The 22,536-nt window shown below is 30.7% G+C and overlaps 1 protein-coding gene across 3 annotated transcripts in view; it reads right to left on the reverse strand.

Moving 5' to 3' along the window:
- The window catches only part of LOC114342058 (rab GTPase-binding effector protein 1), a 49,617-nt gene extending 27,395 nt beyond the window's left edge, over positions 1–22,222 (reverse strand). Inside the window, exons 1-4 of one of the 3 annotated variants that reach the window (XM_050657440.1) lie at positions 21,930–22,222; positions 21,754–21,858; positions 15,255–15,437; positions 11,640–11,779 (exon numbers count right to left, since the gene is read on the reverse strand). In XM_050657440.1, the coding sequence (XP_050513397.1) occupies positions 11,640–11,779; positions 15,255–15,437; positions 21,754–21,858; positions 21,930–21,975 (474 nt within the window). In that variant the 5' untranslated portion in view covers positions 21,976–22,222. The remainder of the gene's footprint in view (positions 1–11,639; positions 11,780–15,254; positions 15,438–21,753; positions 21,859–21,929) is intronic. The other 2 variants (XM_050657438.1, XM_050657439.1) reach the window with 2 other exon arrangements.
- Positions 22,223–22,536: the final 314 nt, after the last annotated feature.

Consider the following 22,536-nt stretch of genomic DNA (forward strand, 5'->3'; position numbering starts at 1 on the left):
GGAAGGTACTGACCTGTTCAGATTACAATCTTCAACTGAGACTAAGGTTTACTAAGTGCTACGTATGATCGGTGCAGCTATATGGCGTAGAGGGCTGCACACTCAAAACGAGGGATATAAACAGATTAGAAGCCACCATTAGTGGCTTTATCGCTGTATCCTAAAGAATCAACCAAGAATTTTTCGAAATCATCAAGAAAAGGAAAACGGTGTATATGGGTCACATCATGCGAAACGAAAAATACCAGTTCCTTCAACTTATAATCGAGGTGAGGAATAGGACGCAAGAAACATAGGCAATGGCCAGGGATTAACGACCTACAATCTCTGATACACAATGCAAGAAACAGAAGTTAATGGAAAATGTGATCGCTAACATCCATTAGTGGATTTGCACCTGAAGAGGAAGAAATTCATAATTCAATTTTGTCGTGTTCTGCCACATTTTCTGTGAGTGCATATGTTTATAATTGTCATATTGGCTTGTTTGTTTTCTATTTTTATAACGGTGACGATAATAACAACAAATATTATAGCCTCGTTATGTTTAGATTTGTTAGATGTATATCTTATATTCCTACAAAAACAATGATTGTGCAATAAATAAAATAGAATTAAAAAATTCCGGCCATTTTAAAGTTGAGTAATTTATGATCTATTGTGTCAACACCCACTATCAACTAATATATAAAATTTAGATCTATCCCTTATCTCTATTTCAAACGTTTACAATAAATAAAAAAGTAAAAAGCGAATAAATTCTTTAAAGTATTGAGAAAAATCAAGGACTATTTATCTTTTTTCTTTGTTGCCCTTTTCTTTTCTTCCGCCTATATTCTATTCTTGAGCTATGGTACTATAAAAGACTGCTGACAGAGAACCATATATTCAATGAAATCTACGATACTGGGAAAATTTAGAAAGAATGGCTAATATCTGTGTTCATCCCAATACCCAAAAAACCTAACACAACGAAATGTGAAGAATATAGAACAATCAGCTAGTGGAACCATGTTTTAAAAGTCCTCTTGCGAGTGATACATGAACATTACTACAAAAAAGAATGTGTGTGTACTTTGTACGCACGTAAGAAGTTATACTTCTATTATATAATTTCAACGAAATAAATAATATACGTAACAGGTTAGTTGTATTTTATTTAAATATTAAACTAACTTTCTTACCTACCACTTTCAAATTTTTTTTATTAAAACAACCAAAAATAAAAAAAAATATGAATCATCCGGGATTGGAACCCGGGACCTCTCGATCTCTGGTCCAATGCTCTACTAACCAAGCTATCGAGCCCCTTGTAAGTGACGTCTCGGATATAATTACACAACACGGTGACAAATAGATCAAGTGAAGTATAAAAATGTTATACCTAAATATTTTATTATCATACTACCGAGGAAGACAAATCCAAAGACACAAAAATTATAATAAACAATACATTTACTAAAAACACTAATATATTCTTTTAATGACTTATTTACGCTGATATATACATACTGTTATATTTCTATTTGATATGAAAATTAAATTTTGATAATTATAAACAGAATTCAATTTAAAATAAAATATTTTCAATTTTCTCAACCACGGGCATATAAATTTAGAACAACCTGTATACAACAAATTGTTATATTTAATTTTAAGAAGTGATTAGAAGAAGCATATGAAACTCGGGACAATGCGCTTAGAATAAACAAAGTGAATGGCGCATACCATTATCGTTGTTCGCGGAAGGTTCGATCATTAGCCTATGCTAAATAAGACTCATTTGAAATAGATAATAGTTCATTATCGTTGTTCGCGGAAGGTTCGATCATTAGCCTATGCTAAATAAGACTCAGTTGAAGTAGATAATAGGTCATTAAATTTTGTAAATAGTAGAAAGTAATTTTAGAATGGGAATTAACTATTTTTTTTGGAAATCCATTAAGCATATTTAGAAAGATTAAAAATTGGTTTTGAGGAATACTGCGAATGAGAGTTGGTGGTGGAAGGTTGATTTGTGAATCTGGAAGGGATATTTAGAAAGTAGGGGAATGAATGAAAAAGATAGATCAGAATGTTTTGAGCTGTCGAGAAGTGAAGTCCAGTAGTAGACGGTAGTGTACGGAGAGTGAGAAAGCCGGTATAGTTCCGTGAGTGTGGAGTATCTATCGTGGAACGAGAGGTAGGCCAGGTCGAGAGTAAAGAACCTCCTTGAGCCAAGAGTGTCCCGGTAGCTGATGGAAGTTTCGAAAAAGGTAGAAACACGGCATCACGACAGAAGCAGGAACGGGAGCTATACGAGCTAGTTTTCAAAGGAGAACATTACTGGAAGCCAGGACGAGGTTTTGATCGCAGCCAAGGATAGCAGGAAACGGGTCTTGTGTGAAGACATTCTCAGTTCACCAGAAAAAGGTCAGTCTCATTTGTTTGGACATGAATGTATGGGTTTTTCGTATTAAATACCACATTTAAAATTGAAGAACATAATCAATAATATCAGAAAAGCTTCATCAAACTTAAATAGAATTGTTGCTAATAAATCCTAATAGTTAAATGTTAATAAAAACTTTCAATTGGAAACCAAAAGGAAATAAGATTCCCATGTGTAAATGTTATGTTTAAGAATAATAAGATATAGCAAATATTAAGCAGTGATTGCCATTTAAATAAAATAAACCATATTTTGATTATAATTGTAACCCATATGTGTGTATTATTTTACTCTTTTCTTTCCTATCCCGATTAGGAACCATTGAGAAATACTTAGAAGCCACGTAAGTAAGTAATTAATTTTATAAAAAGCCCTGAGATTGAAAACATATTGATATGTGATCTGGTAAATTAATTAGATTATTATAAATGCATTGATTAAATTAAATGACATATAAGAATATTATCTCATATCAATAATAAAGATCACATCAATACCTATCTTGAAAGATTAGCAACGAACTACATACTGTCTGTGTGCGCATGCGCCAGGGAATTATAAAATTTCACTCTCGATCGTAAAGAAGTATAACTTCAAAAACTAGATAGAATAGCAGCAGAACACCAACTGGGATTTAGAAAAGACTTTGGCACTAGCGAGGTATTATTTACTGTACAAACACTCATAGAAAGAACCATGTAAACATGTCAACTGTGACATATTCATATGATTAGTTGACTCTGAAAAAGCCTTTGGCAAAATACATCACAGAAGTCTTGTAAACATATTATGGAACACAGGAATAGATGTGAAAATCATTACAATACAGGTATCAGAAAGACATAATATGAATAGTCCAACAAAAAGAGATAACTATATCACGATGAGTGCAAGTAGGTACAGTCACACAAAAGAAGGTCAGATTTTGACTACAATTGAAGATAAAAATATCGACTTCTACAGTTGATTCTACAAGGCAAGATTGAGGTCAAGAGAGGTCAAATTAGGAAATGGACTGGTATATTCTAACATCAACTGATCTACACACACCGGCAAAATTAAAGGAACATCTTAAAAATGGGACATGTTTGATGTCTCGAATTTTCTAAACCAGTTGTCCGATTTGAGTGATTTTTTAGTATGTTATAGCCTTATCATTTAAGAATATCGGTATAATAATATTATTGCTATGCAGGTAAATGTCATTTTATACCGGGTGTAACAATAATACTGTGTTTTTTCATTAAAGTTTGGAACACCCTGTGGAATATTCTAGATATAAAATATTGAAATTAAAACTCAATTGTAGCCTTAGGCTTTCTTAACATTCGTTTTATGTTTTGACTCATTTGATTATGTTGGATAATAAAAAAGTTAGGTACTTTAACAACTAGACATGTTCTTCATCAATACAGGGTGTTTCTAAATCAGTTACACAAACTTTAAGGAGTAATTCTGCATGAAAAATAAATGACCGTTTGCTTTATAAACATATATCCGCAAATGCTTCGTTTTCGAGATACAGGATGTTGAATTTTTTCTTAGAAACTGACGATTTATTTATTTTTTTAAAGCCGGTTGAGATATGCAAATGAAATTTGATAGTTTTTAAGAGGTAGTTATTGCGCATTTTTGACATACAATTAAGAATTTTATATTCACCATTGATTGGCGTGCATACGGGATATATCTAAAATGTTTATACCCGTATGCACGCCAATGGTGAATATAAAATTCTTACTTGTATGTCAAAAAATGCGCAATAACTACCTCTTAAAACCTACCAAATTTAATTTCCATATCTTAATCGGTTTTAGAACAATAAATAAATCGTCAGTTTGTAAGAAAAAATTCAACATCCCGTATCTCGGAAACGAAGCATTTGCGGACATCACTGGCGAAGCGTCCATGTAACCATTGTTACCATTGGTAACAGTTAAAATTTGCAAATAAATATTTTATGACTACTATGAAATAATTCCATTTATATTTTTTAAAAATAGAAATATTTGTTAATAGTATCTACCTAATTCAGTAAAATAGCCAACTAGAAGCACGAAAATATCAGCGAGTTTATGTAAAATCGGTTGCACGTTATTATAATACGCCCTTACCACATAGTGGTTCCCTCTTTATACTGTGCCCTTACTTACCGTGCGCCGCGCCGTTATTTACCACTTCTGTGAGTGGAAACGATGGTAGGATCTTTGTATCGGTCAGAGGACTGGATCGTCTCTGAAAATTTTGCGGGCACGATGGCTCTTAAGCCGCTGTGGATTAGTATTCGTGTTACCAAATTTTAATTTGGTGACACGGCTAGGTAAGGGCCGGTAGGTACTTTATGTCCCGGTTAGCTAATCGGGACAGAAAATACCGACCGTAAGAATATCATACTTAATAAATGCAATTTTAATTATTATTATAATTATAGGTAATAATTATAATTCCATTTATGAAGTCTGTTATTCTTAGGGCCGGTATTTTCTCGATTAAACTCCGGTTAGTTAACCGTACCGGCCCTTTGGATTCGATTATTGCATAATATGCATTATTAATTACTAGTTTATAACTTGTAACTGTACTTGCTTACTATACAGATAACATCTATACCTTTTTATCCTATATAAATCATATTAATCGATTTTAATTACTTGTCGAAATATATTAATTAACAACATTATTATATGACATATATTGATTATACAGTACATTGTAGTGTATAATCAATAAAATAAAAATTATTTAATATTTTAGGCTAAAAATGACAAATGAATGTACTGATTAGTATACTAATTATACAATTTGGATTTTTTAATAAAGTATAAAGGTGATATAATACATATTTTATCTAAAAACAACAAATATGTTTTTAGTTTGTAGATACTTTATATAGTTTCTTAAATTTTTTATTTTTTAATTTTATTTCTGTATTTCATCTATTTTTATAATAGACCTGGATCGCGCGTACCAAAAAAAAAGTTGATTAATAGCAAGCTGAAAATTCACGGTGTCTAGTCGGACAAACTTTGATGTATCCGAACACTGTATATATAAAAATATTTATAAAATACTTCTGGTTTTGGTAACACTTTAGAAAAAGTCACGCGTCGCCACTGGCGGACATATGTTTATAAGGCAAACGGTCATTATTTTTTCATGAAGAATTACCCCTTAAAGTTTGTCGCACTTATTTAGAAACACCCTGTATTGATGAAGAACATGGCCAGTTGTTAAAGTACCTAACTTTTTTATTATCCAACACAAGCAAATGAATCAAAAAAGAAAATGCTAAGAAAGACTAAGGCTACAATTAAGTTCTAATTTCAATATTTTATATATGCTAAAATATTCCACAGGGTGTTCCGAAATTTAAGGAAAAAATAGAGTATGATTGTTACAACCGGTATAAAATAACATGTACTTGTCTAGCAACAATATTATTACAACGATATTCTTAAATAATAAGGCTATAACATACTAAAAAAATAACTCAAATCGGACAACTGGTTTAGGAAATTCGAGACATCAAACATGACCCATTTTTAAGGTGTACCTTTAATTTTGCCGGTGTGTGTATTTCGAACTGCTATGAATAGAATAAGATGGGACCATGTACTCGCCAACATCACTAGAAGATAGGCACATTTAGGAAAAAAAGATAAAGGAAAGAAAGATGAATTGTTTTCTTACTAAGAAATAAAAATTATGAGGTGATACTACATATTTGTTATATAAGGAAAGGAAAAAAGAAGACCTAGGAAACGACGAACGTTCTAGTTGAAAAATTTGAAGCAATGGAGTGGAAAAACAACAAAATACCTCTTCAGAAGTGTTGCAGACTGAGTAAAATAAGATTAGTCAATTATCCCCTTGTATAAACGCTAGAACTAAAGACTAAACCAAAAAATAAAAACCTTATCCTGTAAAAGGTATATTTAAAAACCCTAAAAAGGATTATACCACAACAAAACGTTTTCGGAATCAATATTCCATCATCAGTGTTATCACAGGTTTACATGCTTTAGGCCACCAAAATATGCGGGTAAAAACCCTTGTTATTTTAAAATGTTAAGATTACATTATATTATCAAAGTTTTAAAGGATGTTAAAAATATTTCCAGATTAACCCCTGGCATCACATGACATCAACCATATTGGTTGGAATATTTGAAGGAAGAACCTTACATGGCAGCGTTTAGGTGACAACTCAGTTGTAGAACATATGAGACATATAGGTAACAACTCATCTGATTATCAATCTGATAATAATAATGTAACCTTAATATTTTAAAACAACTCAAGGGTTTTTACCTTTATATTTTGGCGGCTTAAAGCATGTAAACCTATGATAACACTGATGATGGAATATTGATTCCGAAAACGTTTTGTTGTGATATAACCCTTTTGTAGTGATTTTAAATATACCTTTTACAAGATAAGGTTTTTATTTTTTGTGATTTATGGTATACAGCCAGTTACAGGAATTTTTCCTTGTGATATTTTTAAAGACTAAACCATTGACAACGAACCTTTCTTCTATATGAATACGATAAATCCTACATTATATAATGTTTACCAATAAAATTATGATTTACTGAAGTAAATAAACATTAAGAATTGATTATGGTGATCTATGAACCAAGAACAATAAAAAATCATAAATATTAAATATTTTACCAGCTGTATTGCTTTTGTACGAAAGGAATAAGATCTATGTACTTGCCTTTAGAACACTAAAATTCAACATCTTGTAAACCATACACATCTATTTACACGTCTACAAACACTATTTTTGTTGTCGAAAATAATAAATGAGTCTCCTATCGGGTTTTACCTCACTTTAATTGTATCGAAAGCACTGTATTAATTTACATTTTTATGATAAACATATAATAGGCCAGTTAAGAAAAATACCTATAATAATAAAAACGTATAAAAATAAATTCAGTCAGAGCGACTATTCTTTATCATATGCGTGTATTTCTATAAATAGAATCGTGATAAGACAAACCATCGACAAAATTAGTTACAAATTTTCTGCATGTTTAGAACGACTTATGTTTTCTTAAAATAATAAAAGCAGGAAGTCATAAGTCACTGACTATTCTGGACTGTATTATTTACGAAATCGCATCTGCGTGGGAGTCTGTAAAGCACTTGTGAAGTTATGGAGAAAGTGGATCTGAAAATTGCCTGATCTTATAAGTTTAGTGAACTCGAAGCTAGGACAAATAATCCCGGACAAAAAATACCCACAAATTATCCCTGGACAAAAAATTCCCAGACAAATAATCCCCGGACAAATAATACCCTGACAAAAAATCCGCACAAATTATCCCTGGACAAAAACTCCCCAGACAAATAATCCCCGGACAAATAATCCTCTGACAAAAAATCCCTACAAATTATCCCTGGACAAAAAATCCCCACGTAAAATCCTGGACAAATAATCTCCACAAATTGTTTTGGGCATAATATCCTCACAAAAAATTCCAGACAAAAAATCCCCAAGAAATATTTGCTGCCGAATAGTACTCTAAAAGTTTTCCCGTGAATGCAATCGAGTCAAATCTTTTTCAGCCTCAGTGCATGAGAGTTCCTCCGTTATTATAAAAAATTCAGACTAGATATGAAATGGTCGTTATTTAGAGAGGAATCTATTTATTATAAATTAATAAATGAAAATAGTTTCTGTCCTTCCCTGTATAAATAAAAATAAGCACAACAGCAGTGGTTTATTAATGCCATATTTTTTATTTATTGAGTGAGCCAGGGTGAGTCAAAACGCCAGTACATTAATTTCTCAGTAATGTAAAATGAAACACCCTGTATTTTATATCATTATTGAAAAGTAAAATTATATATATATATATATATATATATATATATATATATATATTTTTACCAATGTTTCTTAGGTTTAGGTTCATAAAAAAAGCTTGTCTATGATGTTATGACCATATTTATTGATATATTATCCGACGTTTCGGCAGGAAATCCATGCCTTTTTCAAGGATTGACTAAAACAACATTTATTGAAAGCTACAATACAATTTAAAAGAAAATCAACTTACCATGCAATCGTAAATTTAGTTTTGAAACAAGTACACAAATAGACGTCACAATTAAAACAATGTTGTGATGGGGTATATATCGGACAAACCAGCCAGCTACTAAACTCTAGAATTCGGTCTCACAAATATGACAAAAATAACACTACAGCCCTCACAAAACATGAAAACGAAAAGAAACACAAATTTGATTTCGATAAAACTAAAATCCTAAAAAGTGAACCCAACAAAAAGAAGAGGGAACTGCTAGAGTCCATAGAAATTAAAAAAAATAACAAAGCTGTCAATGATAAACGGGATGTCAAAAACCTTAATAGGGTATATTTCAACTTAATCTAAAATTAACTATATAATATTTCAGCACGCCTATGAGACGAAGACAACTATTTTGACTTAACATAAAATCAAACATCAATAAACACCATAATAATTTTTGACACAGTTCATTACTCTCTTAACGCAATGACTTAGTGGGTCCGTTCCTATGCTTTAACATAAACATTGTTTTAATTGTGACGTCTATTTGTGTACTTGTTTCAAAACTAAATTTACGATTGCATGGTAAGTTGATTTTCTTTTAAATTGTATTGTAGCTTTCAATAAATGTTGTTTTAGTCAATCCTTGAAAAAGGCATGGATTTCCTGCCGAAACGTCGGATAATATATCAATAAATATGGTCATAACATCATAGACAAGCTTTTTTTATGAACCTAAACCTAAGAAACATTGGTAAAAAAATATATCAAGGTTCAAGAATTAAACTCAAACTATATATATATATATATATATATATATATATATATATATATATATATATATATATATATATATATATAAAGGGTTGTCTACAGCTAATGCCGTTTCCCTTCCGTCAGCCAGGACTTCCATTTTTTTCGATCTTCCCAATCTCCATCTTCCAATCCTTTCTTAGACATGGCTTCGTCGACTTCATTTTTTCCATTTTTTTTCATTTTTTGGGGAAAAAGAAAAAAAAATGAAAAGTAAAATTACCGTAGTTTAATTTTTATATAACATTCCCTATGTCCAAATTTATTAGTTTTCGAGATATTTTAATTTTTCAGAGCAAATTATTTTAGGTGTCTAAATTTATCCAAATTTTAAGTAAGCCCTGACTGAATTGACAATTGACGATTACTGATTATCAATCCGGTAATCAATGTAACAATGTAACAAATAAAGAAATAAAAATAATTTATTAGAGTAATACATTTAAAAAAAAACACAACCACAACATGCAACATTTTTGAAACAATTAAAAACTACTTTTTTATGTACATATATGTAACAAATAAAGAAAGAAAATTAGTAATAAATTTTACAAAAAAACACACAAACACAAAATACAACATCTTGTGAAGACAATTAAACACTACTTTTGTATGTAAATGTAACAATGTAACATCTAAAGAACGAAAAATAATTTATCAGTAATACATTTTGCCAAAAAACATGTTTGAAAAAATTAGAAGCTACTTTTAAGAGTAAACAGTAGCGATCAACAGGTAGCAAAAATGCGTTCCAAGATTGCGGCTGTAATTTTGAATATTTTTTCGATATATTTGCCACACGTATTCGTAATAAAATAAAGAATGGCGGTACAGAGCCCAATTTGAAAAATATATTAATATGTGGAAATTGCTCTGTAATTAAATACAATATTTAAAAAACGAGCCTGTACCGCCATTAAGAAGAACAAAAAAATACACTTTCTTCAAATAAACTTTTTTATCCGATGCCTAGATTTTATGTTATTTTGGAACTACTAAAATTTTTTATTTCATTAGTAGTTCCAAAATGACACGAAATCTAGGCATCGGATAAAAAAGTTTATTTGAAGAAAGTGTATTTTTTTGTTCTTCTTAATGGCGGTACAGGCTCGTTTTTTTAATATTGTATTTAATTACAGAGCAATTTCCACATATTAATATATTTTTCAAATTGGGCTCTGTACCGCCATTCTTTATTATATTACGAATACGTGTGCCAAATATCTCGAAAAAATATTCAAAATTACAGCCGCAATCTTGGAACGCGTTTTCGGTACCTGTTGATCGCTACTGTTTCACCTTAATAAAATATTTTTAATATTTAATTACATAAGGTGTTCAAAATTACCTCCTAACATATTTATGCACACCTAAAAACGATCATTGAATGAAGTACTTGCTCTACGAAGCATTTGTAAATTAATTAACACATCGAAATACACTTTGTATTCTATTTTTCATCTCATCCCTTGTTGTTGGAGGTATTTTATAAACTTCATTATTAACGTAACCCCAAAAAACTTAGTCCAGTTTATTAAATTCTATTTGGATGGCCACGCTACTGGTCCATTGAAAAATGAAAATATCTCGAAAACTAATAAATTTAGACATAGGGAATGTAATCTAAAAATTAAAGTACGGTAATGGTACTTTTCAATAGTGATGTAAAATTACTGAGAAAATAATGTACTTACTTGCGTTTTGACTCACCCTGTATTTGATATAAAGAAAATTAGCAATATTAATCATTCTTGAAAATTTTGACAATACGTAAAAAAATATGGCATTAATAAACCATCGCTGTTTTGCTTATTTTTATTTATACAGGGAGTTGACTTGTTGCGATTTTTATATAAAATTGGTTATAACTTTGTAAATACCCTGTGTAACATACCAAACCTTTATATTTCTGCGATGGAGAAGTTAACAGGATTTCGAATTTAAAATTAAAGATAGGGCGTTCCATTTAAAAAAAAACATAAGTTTGGTCCACCCCTGTGTTATCGAACACCCTGTAACATTCTAACTAATTTTGTAATGTGGATCTCAAAGGTGTGTAAAATTTTTGTTATTAACTTTTATTGCTATCTATTACTATAGCGGATCTATTGAGCTTTACCCCACTAATCAATCACCCTGTATAAAACGGTTTAAGGGCATGACAAGCTTTAAACTAAATTTAAAGGAATTTTTGATTACACAAATTTTTTTATTCGGTTAAAGAATATCTTCAATTTTAATACTACATACTCTTTTTGTTGCTAGTTTGTTTGTTTTATTTACTTAATTGGCCAACTCTATAGGTAACAACCACGTTTGTATAAAAAATAAGGGTTGTTTATACAAACCTGTGATATGTGATGTGGAGAATGATTTTTCTCTCTCTTCAAATCATGAATTTCTTTTTGCAGCTGCTGTATGTAGTGTTCTAATTTTTTAAGTTCTGTGTCATATAAAGTTCTTGTTGAGCTGGATTCTTCAACAGTCTCTGCAAATAATGCAATAAAAGTTATCCTAAATAAAAATTTCAATTCAGTTCAGTTATACTCAAATGAATATCTACTAATAAAATCAAAGAATGAGGATTTTGATAAGTACTAGACAAAGAGAAAAGAAGATATTTTGTTCCATTAGAATATATAGAAGATAAACTAATGAGTAGAGTATCCATGGGAAACAAGAAATTGTTGAGATCAAATGCAAGAAAATTTTAATATCTTTAAGAAAACTTGAGATCTTCAAGATGTGGTGCTACAGATGCATTTTAAGAATTTCATAAGGGGATCGTGTGACTAATGTTGAGATCCTATGTAGAATAGGTAAGGAATGCGAGATTATTAACACAATCAAAGTGTGCAAACTACAATATCTTGGCCAATATCTTAGGAATGAACAGAGATATGGCTTGTTGCAACTCATTCTTCATGGCAAGATATTTGTAGAGAATCAGGGAGAAGAATATCTGCAAAACATCTCAGGCTTCAAAACCTGAGAAAGTAGTTCAATATAGTCCGTCCGCTATAACTTTTCCCATGCGGTACGATTCATTTTCAATCAAATTAAGTAAAAACATAAATTGAAACGAACGGCGATGTGTATATACATTTTGTATACTGTATACTATATACAGGGTGCGCCAAACCTCTGGTCTTCTTTGATTACGGCTAAACTATGAGATGTACAAAAAAATGTTTATGACAAAACTCATGTGTATCAAAGAGGTCTATAATTTAAAATTATTTTCAATTATACAGGGTGAGTCAGAACGACGGTATGAACCAAAGTTGTATTTTTTTAAATAGAACACCCTGTATATTAAATCATTTTTGAATATATTATTTAAAAATATGAAAAATTTGTATAAGGTCTTATAGGCCTAAAGTTAATAATTTTCGAAATATTTACATTTTTATTGAGAAAAATGGTAATATTTATAGGGTTGTGGATTATGTTTCCAAGGAAATAAAAATTTAGGTGATAGGTCATAGTTTTTAAAATATAGTGTTATTTTTAAATAATTTAATATTTTTTACTTTTACCCATAAAATATACAGTGTGATCACTATTTGCAAATACAAAATTTTCTCATTTTTTTTAAATGGGACACCCTGTATATTAGTTTTGCGTTTTGTAGTAAATATTACAACCTTTCTTTTGGTATAAGGTTGTATGTACCTATCATGTTTCGTTTTGTAGATATTTTAAAAAAACTATAGATTTTACGTGTTTGCGGATTTTTTATTTAAAAATTTTTTTGAAAAAAAAAATAATTATAATCTGGTTTTAGAAACATACACTAAAATATAAAATATGAAAATAAAAACGTAATTAAAGATTAAAATAAATCGTATGCTAGTACAACTCAATTGAATTTAAACTTTAAATTATTTTACAAAAAATATTTTACCATATTAATGAATGCATAAATTAGTTACTAAATTAAATAAACAACCAAATTTTAAATCAACCCTAGTAATTTTTCTACTATAGCAACTTTCCTGTACCAAATTAATTGTTAGTTAAATTGTATTTAGTTAAACTTTTAATTTACCTTTTAAATTTACTTACATACATCTTGAGAATATAAAAATTATTATAAAGTATGCTTTGAAACAAATGAATGTTAAATGTATCATCCAAATTATTTATTAATATAAATAATATCTACTGGTGTCACAAAAACTGGTAATACTTTTGTAGTTGAAATTTTTGTAACAATTTTTTATATTTTAAATTTTAATTTTTTAACCGAAAAATTTTTGGATATGACATTTGTTTTGGGCGAAACCATTAGAAATTATTACCAGCTTTTGTGACACGAGTAGGTACATAGATACTATTTACTTCTTAATATACTTCCATAACGTTCATTTGTTTCAAAGCATACTTTATACGTTCTCAAGATGTAGGTAAATTAAAAAGTTATTAACTGACTTTACTCGTAAATACAATATAACTAACAATTAATTTGGTACAGGAAAGTTGCTACGGTAGAAGAATTACTACGATTGATTTAAAATTTGGTTGTTTATTTAATTTAGTAACTAATTTATGTATTCATTAATAAGGTAAAATATTTTTTGTAAAATAATTTAAAGTTATTAAATTCAATTGAATTGTACTAGCATACGATTTATTTTAATCTTTAATTACGTTTTTATTTTCATATTTTATATTTTAGTGTATGTTTCTAAAACTAGATTATAATTATTTTTTTTGCAAAAAAATTTTTAAATAAAAAATCCGCAAAAACGTGAAATCTATAGTTTTTTTAAAATATCTACAAAACGAAACATGCTAGGTACATACAACCTTATACCAAAAGAAAGGTTGTAATATTTACTACCAAACGCAAAACTAATATACAGGGTGTCCCATTTAAAAAAAATGAGAAAATTTTGTATTTGCAAATAGTGATCACACTGTATATTTTATGGCTAAAAGTAAAAAATATTAAATTATTTAAAAATAACACTATATTTTAAAAACTTTGACCTATCACCTAAATTTTTATTTCCTTGGAAACATAATCCACAACCCTATAAATATTACCATTTTTCTCAATAAAAATGTAAATATTTTGAAAATTATTAACTTTAGGCCTATAAGACCTTATACAAATTTTTCATATTTTTAAATTATATATTCAAAAATGATTTAATATACAGGGTGTTCCATTTAAAAAAATACAACTTTGGTTCATACCGTCGTTCTGACTCACCCTGTATAATTGAAAATAATTTTAAATTATAGACCTCTTTGATACACATTAGTTTTGTTATAAACATTTTTTTGTATACCTCATAGTTTAGCCGTAATCAAAGAAGACCAGAGGTTTGGCGCACCCTGTATACTACACACATCGGCGTACGTTTCAATTTATGTTTTGACTTAATTTGATTGAAAATGAATCGTACCGCATGGGAAAAGTTATAGCGGACGGACTATACATCTACAACTGGACTATTCCGAATAGCACCAAGCAAAGTTAAGATAACCATGCTAATCCCCTACATCCAGAATTGATAGGCACAGTAAAAACAAGAAGAAAGCAAGATTAAATGGTAGATATGAATATGAAAATCAAGTTAGAGGGTATATTAGAGATAAATATTTACAATTGGAGGATGAAGTATAGGAATTAACTACCTAGAAGAATACTCTGACCCCATATCCCTTAAAAAAGTGTGGGGGGGTCTCATACGGTTTAATATTATCATATAATTGCACATACCTAGCAGTACTTAACACGTTAAGCGCCAGACACAATATTGAAAAAATGCCCCCCAGGCCAAGCAGCAGCTTCGTCATTACGCAGCAGTCCCTAGAGACCTCCATGGTCTATGGGGAACTTCCTACTTTGGTCCCTAGGAACCGCCATGGCGCTCAACGTGTTAATATTTCCTACAAACTCACACAAACGTAAACACATCAATATTGTGCAAATACTTTGTAATTCTTACCATGAACTAATCTTTGTAATGTAGCAATTTCTTCTTCAGCTTTCCTTTTTTCTACTTCAAAGGTTGATTCTAATGTCATGCTATCTACAACTAGTTGACTTTTGCAATCATCTAACTCATTTTTTAACCTTGTCAATTCTCCCGTTAATTGTACATTTTCTTCTACTTTTTTATCTAATTCAGCTGGAATAAAGAGATGTCTAAGAACCAATATATTGCATCAAATTGAAAACAAACAATTCAATTACATTTTATGTAATTCATCAATTTCGGTGCCGCCCAAAATCCCGACAGCCAAAATCCCGACAGCCACAATCCAGACGGCCAAAATACCGACACGCCAGAATCCCCACAGGCCAAAATCCCGACATGCAACAATCCTCGCATAAGCAAAAATCCCGACCACTACATTTTGAATATTTATTGTTTCCTTTTCAAATGCAATACCAAATCATATTATAGAATATTGAAATTTAAAAATTATTACTTACTAATAAGTACGGGTACTAATTATTATTAGTCCAGAAAGCCACTGCGCATCCGCTAGGAAAAATATTCCGATTCGGATTTTTTGCACAATCTTACTCAAAAACGACCCCTTTTAACAAATTTGCATGTTGCCAGGACAAAAAGTGAGTCAAAAATTTTTTAAACGTTTTTTTTTGTTTTTTTCTTAAAATTATTTTTTTTACATGGAACAAAGTTTTGGTAGGTTTTTTGGATCATTCCAAACAGAAAAGGTCTTCAGTGACATTTCTCTAAAGTTAATAGTTTTTGACATATAAGCGATTAAAAATTGAAAAATTGTGAAATTGGCCATTTTTAACCCTCAAAAACTATGTGAAAAACTGAAAATTGGAATGTTGCCAAGGTAGGTAGATATTCTTTAAACATCGATTGAAATCCCGAAGAGTTTTTTGCAATACAATATTCAAAACTCCTTTGTTTTTTAATTTCTAATCAAGCGTGCGCGACACTAACGTGTGATCCAAAATTATTGTCACCATAGGTGGCTCTGAACGACAGAGATAGTGCTATACAGTGCATGTCTATTCTTAATTCAGATATACTTTCCAGTGTACGTCAACTTTGCAGTGTACGTCAACTTAACAAGAAAAGTTAGGTTATGTAGAGATGTTGGTGGTCGAAATACACAGCATCTTGTTTGATTTTATTTATTATTGTTACTTATAATTTTGTTAATTCTTTTTAATTTTAATTAAAGTTCTGTGTTAAAGGTTTTGACTGATTTTTTATGTTTTATAATGTTAATCAAAATTAACTGATAAACCAATGATATAAAATCAAATTAAAACAAGACATACGTAATTTTTTGCACGGCTAGCTTTGATCCCAATAATTGTGGATCGCTCGTTATTTTCCACCGACAGTAGGGTGCACATGAAAGGAATAAATTCGTTATTTCGTAAACCGGCGACTTTAAGGAAAAATCCCGAAACAGGTCGATTTTTATTTGTAAGTTATGATATTGTGGCATATATGGTATACTAGTGACGTCAATAGGGGTCGTGTGCTAGCTCATTTGAAAGGTTCAATTCTCTATTCAGTAATATAAACATTTATATAATTATTTATACAGAGTGTCCTTCTATTTCTTGTTTTGTCAAATAATTTAATTTAATAAAATTTTTTGGACACCCTGTATAAATAATAATGTAAATGTTTACATTACTGTATAGAGAATTCAAGAACATTTCAAATGAGCTACCACACGACCTCTATTCTCATTTAAAAAAATCATCGATTACGTCATCACGCCCAGACGGATGACGTCACTAGCATACCATATATGCCACAATATCATAACTTAAAAATAAAAATCGACCTGTTTCGGGTTTTTCCTTAAAGTCGCCGGTTTAAGAAATATCGAATTTATTCCTTTCATTTGCACCATACTGTATACACATGCAACGGTGGAAAATAGTGTCGCCCACGCGTGATTGGAAATTAAAAAACAAAGGAGTTTTGAATTTTAGGAAAAAACAAAAAAACGTTTAAAAAATTTTTGACCCACTTTTGGTCCTGGCAACATGCAAATTTGTTAAAAGGGGTCCTTTTTGAGTAAGATTGTGCAAAAAATCCGAATCGGAATAATTTTCCTAGCGGATGCGCAGTGGCTTTCTGGACTATATGTATTGTAAAAGAAAAAATTATTTAAACACTTCATTTTATAATACAAAAGCTATACTTACTGAAATGGAAGGTGAGTGACATGATAATATCTATTATATGAAAGTAAACTTGAATTCAGGATTTGATTATCCATATTATATTATTTGACTATATTTTGGCAAAAAAAAAAATAATTTAATTCATATACCCATGTTAGAAATTTTATTTAGAAAATTAGTTCATATTAAATGGTAAATATTTTTGTTTAGTAACGAAAAATAAAAAAAACAGATGACCATAAACAAAAAACAAGAAATAAATGTAATTATATGTTAAAAAGAAACTTATGAAACCTGTCGGGATTCTGGCCTGTCGGGATTCTGGAGTGTCGGGATTTTGGCCGTCGGAATTGCGGCTGTCGGGATTTTGGGGTAGACCCCATCAATTTATATCAAATTAAATCTATTGCGTATTGAGTCAGTTACTCTTGTAGCATGTAACCCGACATTATCATTAGTAACAAATGGAAAAAAAGGAAAATTTGAGAAAATAGTAAATGTATTAGGGAAGCCGACCCCGCATAGGGAGAAGGCAAAGAGAGTGATGATGATGATGATGATGACGAGTAAATGTATTGAAAATCTCTATAAACCATTTACGTTAGTTATAATAATAATTGAATTATAGAGTCAAGAAAAGGAAAGCATCATTCATTACAATAATGTGTGTTGTCACCATGGTTCTAGATGACACTCATAATTTGATTGGCATAGAACTGATTAAGTTTTGGCATGTCCCTTTAGGGAAAAGTGGTCCATTCCTCATTGAGAGCCAATGGAAGCTCTTTACATGTAAATAAAGCATTGTTACATGATGTTTTACATGCCTTTTGAGAAGGCTCCATATATGCTCAATAGGATTAAGGTCTGCACTTTAAGCAGGCCAGTACATTATTGGAGAACCAACATATTCAAGAGACTGTTACAATATTTGCCGAGTGTGGTCTTGCATTATCGTGCATTAGCAGAAAACCATTGCCAATAAACCCAGCATATGGCATCACATGATGTAGGATTTCTGTTAAGTATATGTGTGCTGTTAATGCACCCCTCTCAGTAAAGATGAAATCCGTGTGTCCTCAAAAAAATCCCTGCCCAAAACATTACTGGGCCACCACCAAAAGCAACCAGGTGTGGCCAAATACAGGCAGCACAACATTCTCCAACCCTTCTGTAGATAGACCTTATTTTGGCCATCTTTACCATAAATTGATATTCTATGCTCATCTGTAAGCAAAAACCATTGATGTGTTCATGAGCAAATTCTAGTCTTTGTCTATTGTGACCACCAGTAAGTAATGGCCCTGTTGCTCAATTGCAAGTCAGCCAATGTTGATTGTTGGTCCTTGAACTTGCTGAATATGGCTTTGGAGCATTCTAGCAGTTTGTGTCCAGTCTTGCAATGCAGAAATAGTAAGAATTGGATCATCTAAGACTGTTGTCTTCCTTTTGATGCCCGGGTCACAGTTGATGAGATCAGATTCAGATTCAGATTCGTTTATTCATGTCAATAACACAAGTGTTTAACACATGTCAAATAAAATTACACAAAGATTTGGACGCAATACAAATTAAAAAGATGCACAATACGACTAAGAGTATTAATAACATTAAATACTAACATTAAAATCACATTAAATTTGATTACATTAACAATGGACATTGCTTAAAGTCATAAAATCCTAAAATTTAAATGCAAGAAATTCCTCATTACTATAAAAAACATTTTCTAACAAAATATCTTTAATTGTACTCTTAAATTGATTTAATGGAAGACACTTTAAACTATCTGGAAGTTTGTTGAAAAATTTAATAGCCCAGTATCCTGGCCCAGTTTGACACCTCCTCAATCTCCAGTAGGCTGGCACGAGATGGTGTTTATATCGGGTGTCATGTTGGTGTATGTTCTCATGGGTTTCAAAGTGCGCCCCTCCCCTCTTGATAAACATTAGGTTCTCAAGTATATATAGAGATGGAACAGTGAGAATTCTTAGGGACCTATATGCTTGCCTACAATCATCCCTATACCAAAGACCAGCAAGAACTCTAACTGCCTTACGCTGCCAATTAAAGACTGTCAACATTTCTGCTGAATGACCCCAGACTAAAATGGCATAGGCTAGATGAGACTGAAAAATTGCATGGTACACTGTTATTAAGACTTTATGTGATCTTTGCCCCATCCCTTTGGCTTGTTCCATTTTCCAACAATGTAACAATCTGAACAGACTTTCAATATGTTTCCATCATTATTAAGAAATACACTTCAATGTAAGTAGGCCAGGGTAACACTAAGATATCTCAGAGACTTTTTAGAACACTACAATAGTTCACACAGTTTTCAAAATCGTCAATTCCGTGAACATTTGTTGATTCGTAAAGAATGATTTCTGAGAATTTTATGGTTTAACACTAGAAAGTCGGGTTTAGCTTACCTACCTAGAAACCCGGAAGGGATCATTTTGGCCCCACGTTCTTTAATCAATTAAAACTCAGTTTAAAGAAATTAAATCTACTCTAGACGATAGAATCTGATTTTATTTTTTACTTTCATTGTTTAACACATTCGCTGCCTATCAAAAACATTCGGAACACCATACAGTTTGCAGTTTTTGATATTTGCCACACATTGCCTTGTTACAGCCGCAGCAATGATTAGAAGTATGATTTCCTTTACAAAATATTTTCAACTGATATTTTTGTCGTTTGTGGATAGTAACAGTGATAGTTGTTGGTAGACCTGGTGTTGCTAGGCGTAGTTCCAGATTTCGGGAGGCAAGGTATGGGGCCCATAATTCTTCACATAGCTGAAGAATAAACTTACAAAGACTGAGTCTACTTCCAGTTATTTCTTTATAAATAATCCATGCATTTATTGTTTTCAAGTCAAGAGTATTATAAAACATGTACATAGGCCATCGTCTTGAAGTTACTTTTGTAGTATAAAGATGCGTCATTTGGTCCTCTACACCCACAATTGTATCTATGTGTTCACCAACAATTTTATCTTTATTACGTAGATAACATACATAAATATAATTTTACCCATCCGACAGGAATTTGAAAGAAAAGCTCGTCGAATTTCCCAGAAAAGATAATAACTTACATAGGGCCAATTTGGCCCCTTTAGACTTCTATGGTAGATTTGTTAGAAAAACCTTTTAATAAATTTAGTAAACAATATTTTTTTGTGCTAAATAAGTCTTTGTATCAAAATATTAAAAGTCATAAAATATAAAATTATTATTGCCTCAAATAAAAAAACCACAATAACTTCAAATCGCAACAGGGGCCAAATTGACCCCTCCGATTTTCTAGTGTTAATTCGAATTTGTTTATTCTCTTTACAGGCTCAGTCTAGCTTCTCAGTACACGTGATAATTAATTTAATTTAATTAACATAAAAGAAAATGAAGAAATATATATAAAAAAAAATATAAAATTCCCTAAATTTTGTGGGTGGTTCGTTATTTCTGATGTGCAGTATATATGCAGATATCTAGAACTATCTTTTAAAACTATGAATATGTAATATTTCTGATATTTAACATGGTACAGGGAAATTTGTTAAGTTATATGTTACAAGAATAATTTTCATCATCAAAATAATGTAACTTGGTCTTTATCTGAAGTAGACCAACACTTCATATGAAACAATTGGATCCAGCACTTAACACAATAAATAAATAAATCAGACACAAACTGTTCACATTAATTTTACTTTGTTCTTAATAATTCAACAAGTTCCCTGCCATGTTGGTCCCATGGGACCAACACTAGTGTTGCCTTAAGGGACCGCATTGGTCCCATGGGACTTTTAGAATACTGTTTTGTTTATTTATTAACGGAATTTTTAAATGCACACTAAGAGAACAACGTGGCCTAGAAGATATATGAAGAATGGTTTCTTAAATCTGGACCTCGGAGGGAAACTCACTATGTCATTTCGAGCAACTGTGATTAGCCTGTGTTTGTAACAAAGTTTAGAGCACTTAGGATGTTAATATAAATCTAATATATCCCATAATTGGTTGAAAGACACTATGACCATATTTTAGTGATAATATAAGTATATATAACCAATTTGTATAATCCAACTAATAAAATAAGTGGATTCAAGGAACTTGTTCAAAATAACACCATGTCTACATAGTGTAGTTTACCTCCGAAGTCCAGAAATATACATTAATTTTGACAAAATAACCTAGTTGCAAGGTTCTATATACAAAGAACTACGTATTTGGTGGCCAGTTGAGGCACATATATGAAAATATGGCTGGCAGGGAATGTGTTAAGCAGCTTCTTACCTTCTTTAAGTAAAAACAAATCTTTAAACTTGGCTCTTTGTATATCAAATTCTTCTTGAATTTTTTTCTTTTCTGATAGCAATTCCTGTATATGAGCTTGTGAATCTGCAAAACATATATAGCGTATTAGAATATTTTATACCTACTAAATGCCAGTAAAATTAAAAAATTCAGACCTTTTTCATTATCAGGTACATTTTGAATTTCTGATTGCTGATCCATTTGGAACTTCTGAAAGCTGTGCAAAATGTGGCTTAATATAACATATCTTAAAGTTTACAGAGGCTTAGTAATTGTGATATTTTCAAAAAAATCACCAGAATCATTATTATTTTTATTCTAATTAGGGAATGTAAGTAGACTATGACATTTCCTGATAACCTAAAACAAACGTCAGATTGCTATCTGTCATTAGGAAAGGAATTCTTCTAAAATAAATGTAAATTAACCTAATTATATGACTCAGTAGGATGATTAATGATTATGAAGAATTTCTGATCATAATGGAATTTTAGTTTCAGTAAATTACATTGTCAAATATAAATACGATCATGATGACATAACATAACTTTTGATTCCTAAATAAATGTTGCTAAAAAACGACTTTTTGATTTAACGTCATAAAGAAACCAATAAAATAAATTCTATAGAGGTCACGTGATTAATGATCAGAGGTGGAACTAGAGAAACTTTCAAGGGATGAAACTACAAAAAAATCTGAGTTGGATATTTATTAGTAAAAACTTATTAATTTAATATTAATCTATCATGATTCTATCCTTA

This window comes from Diabrotica virgifera, chromosome 8 (genome assembly GCF_917563875.1).
Source record: "Diabrotica virgifera virgifera chromosome 8, PGI_DIABVI_V3a".
Lineage (NCBI taxonomy): Eukaryota > Metazoa > Arthropoda > Insecta > Coleoptera > Chrysomelidae > Diabrotica > Diabrotica virgifera.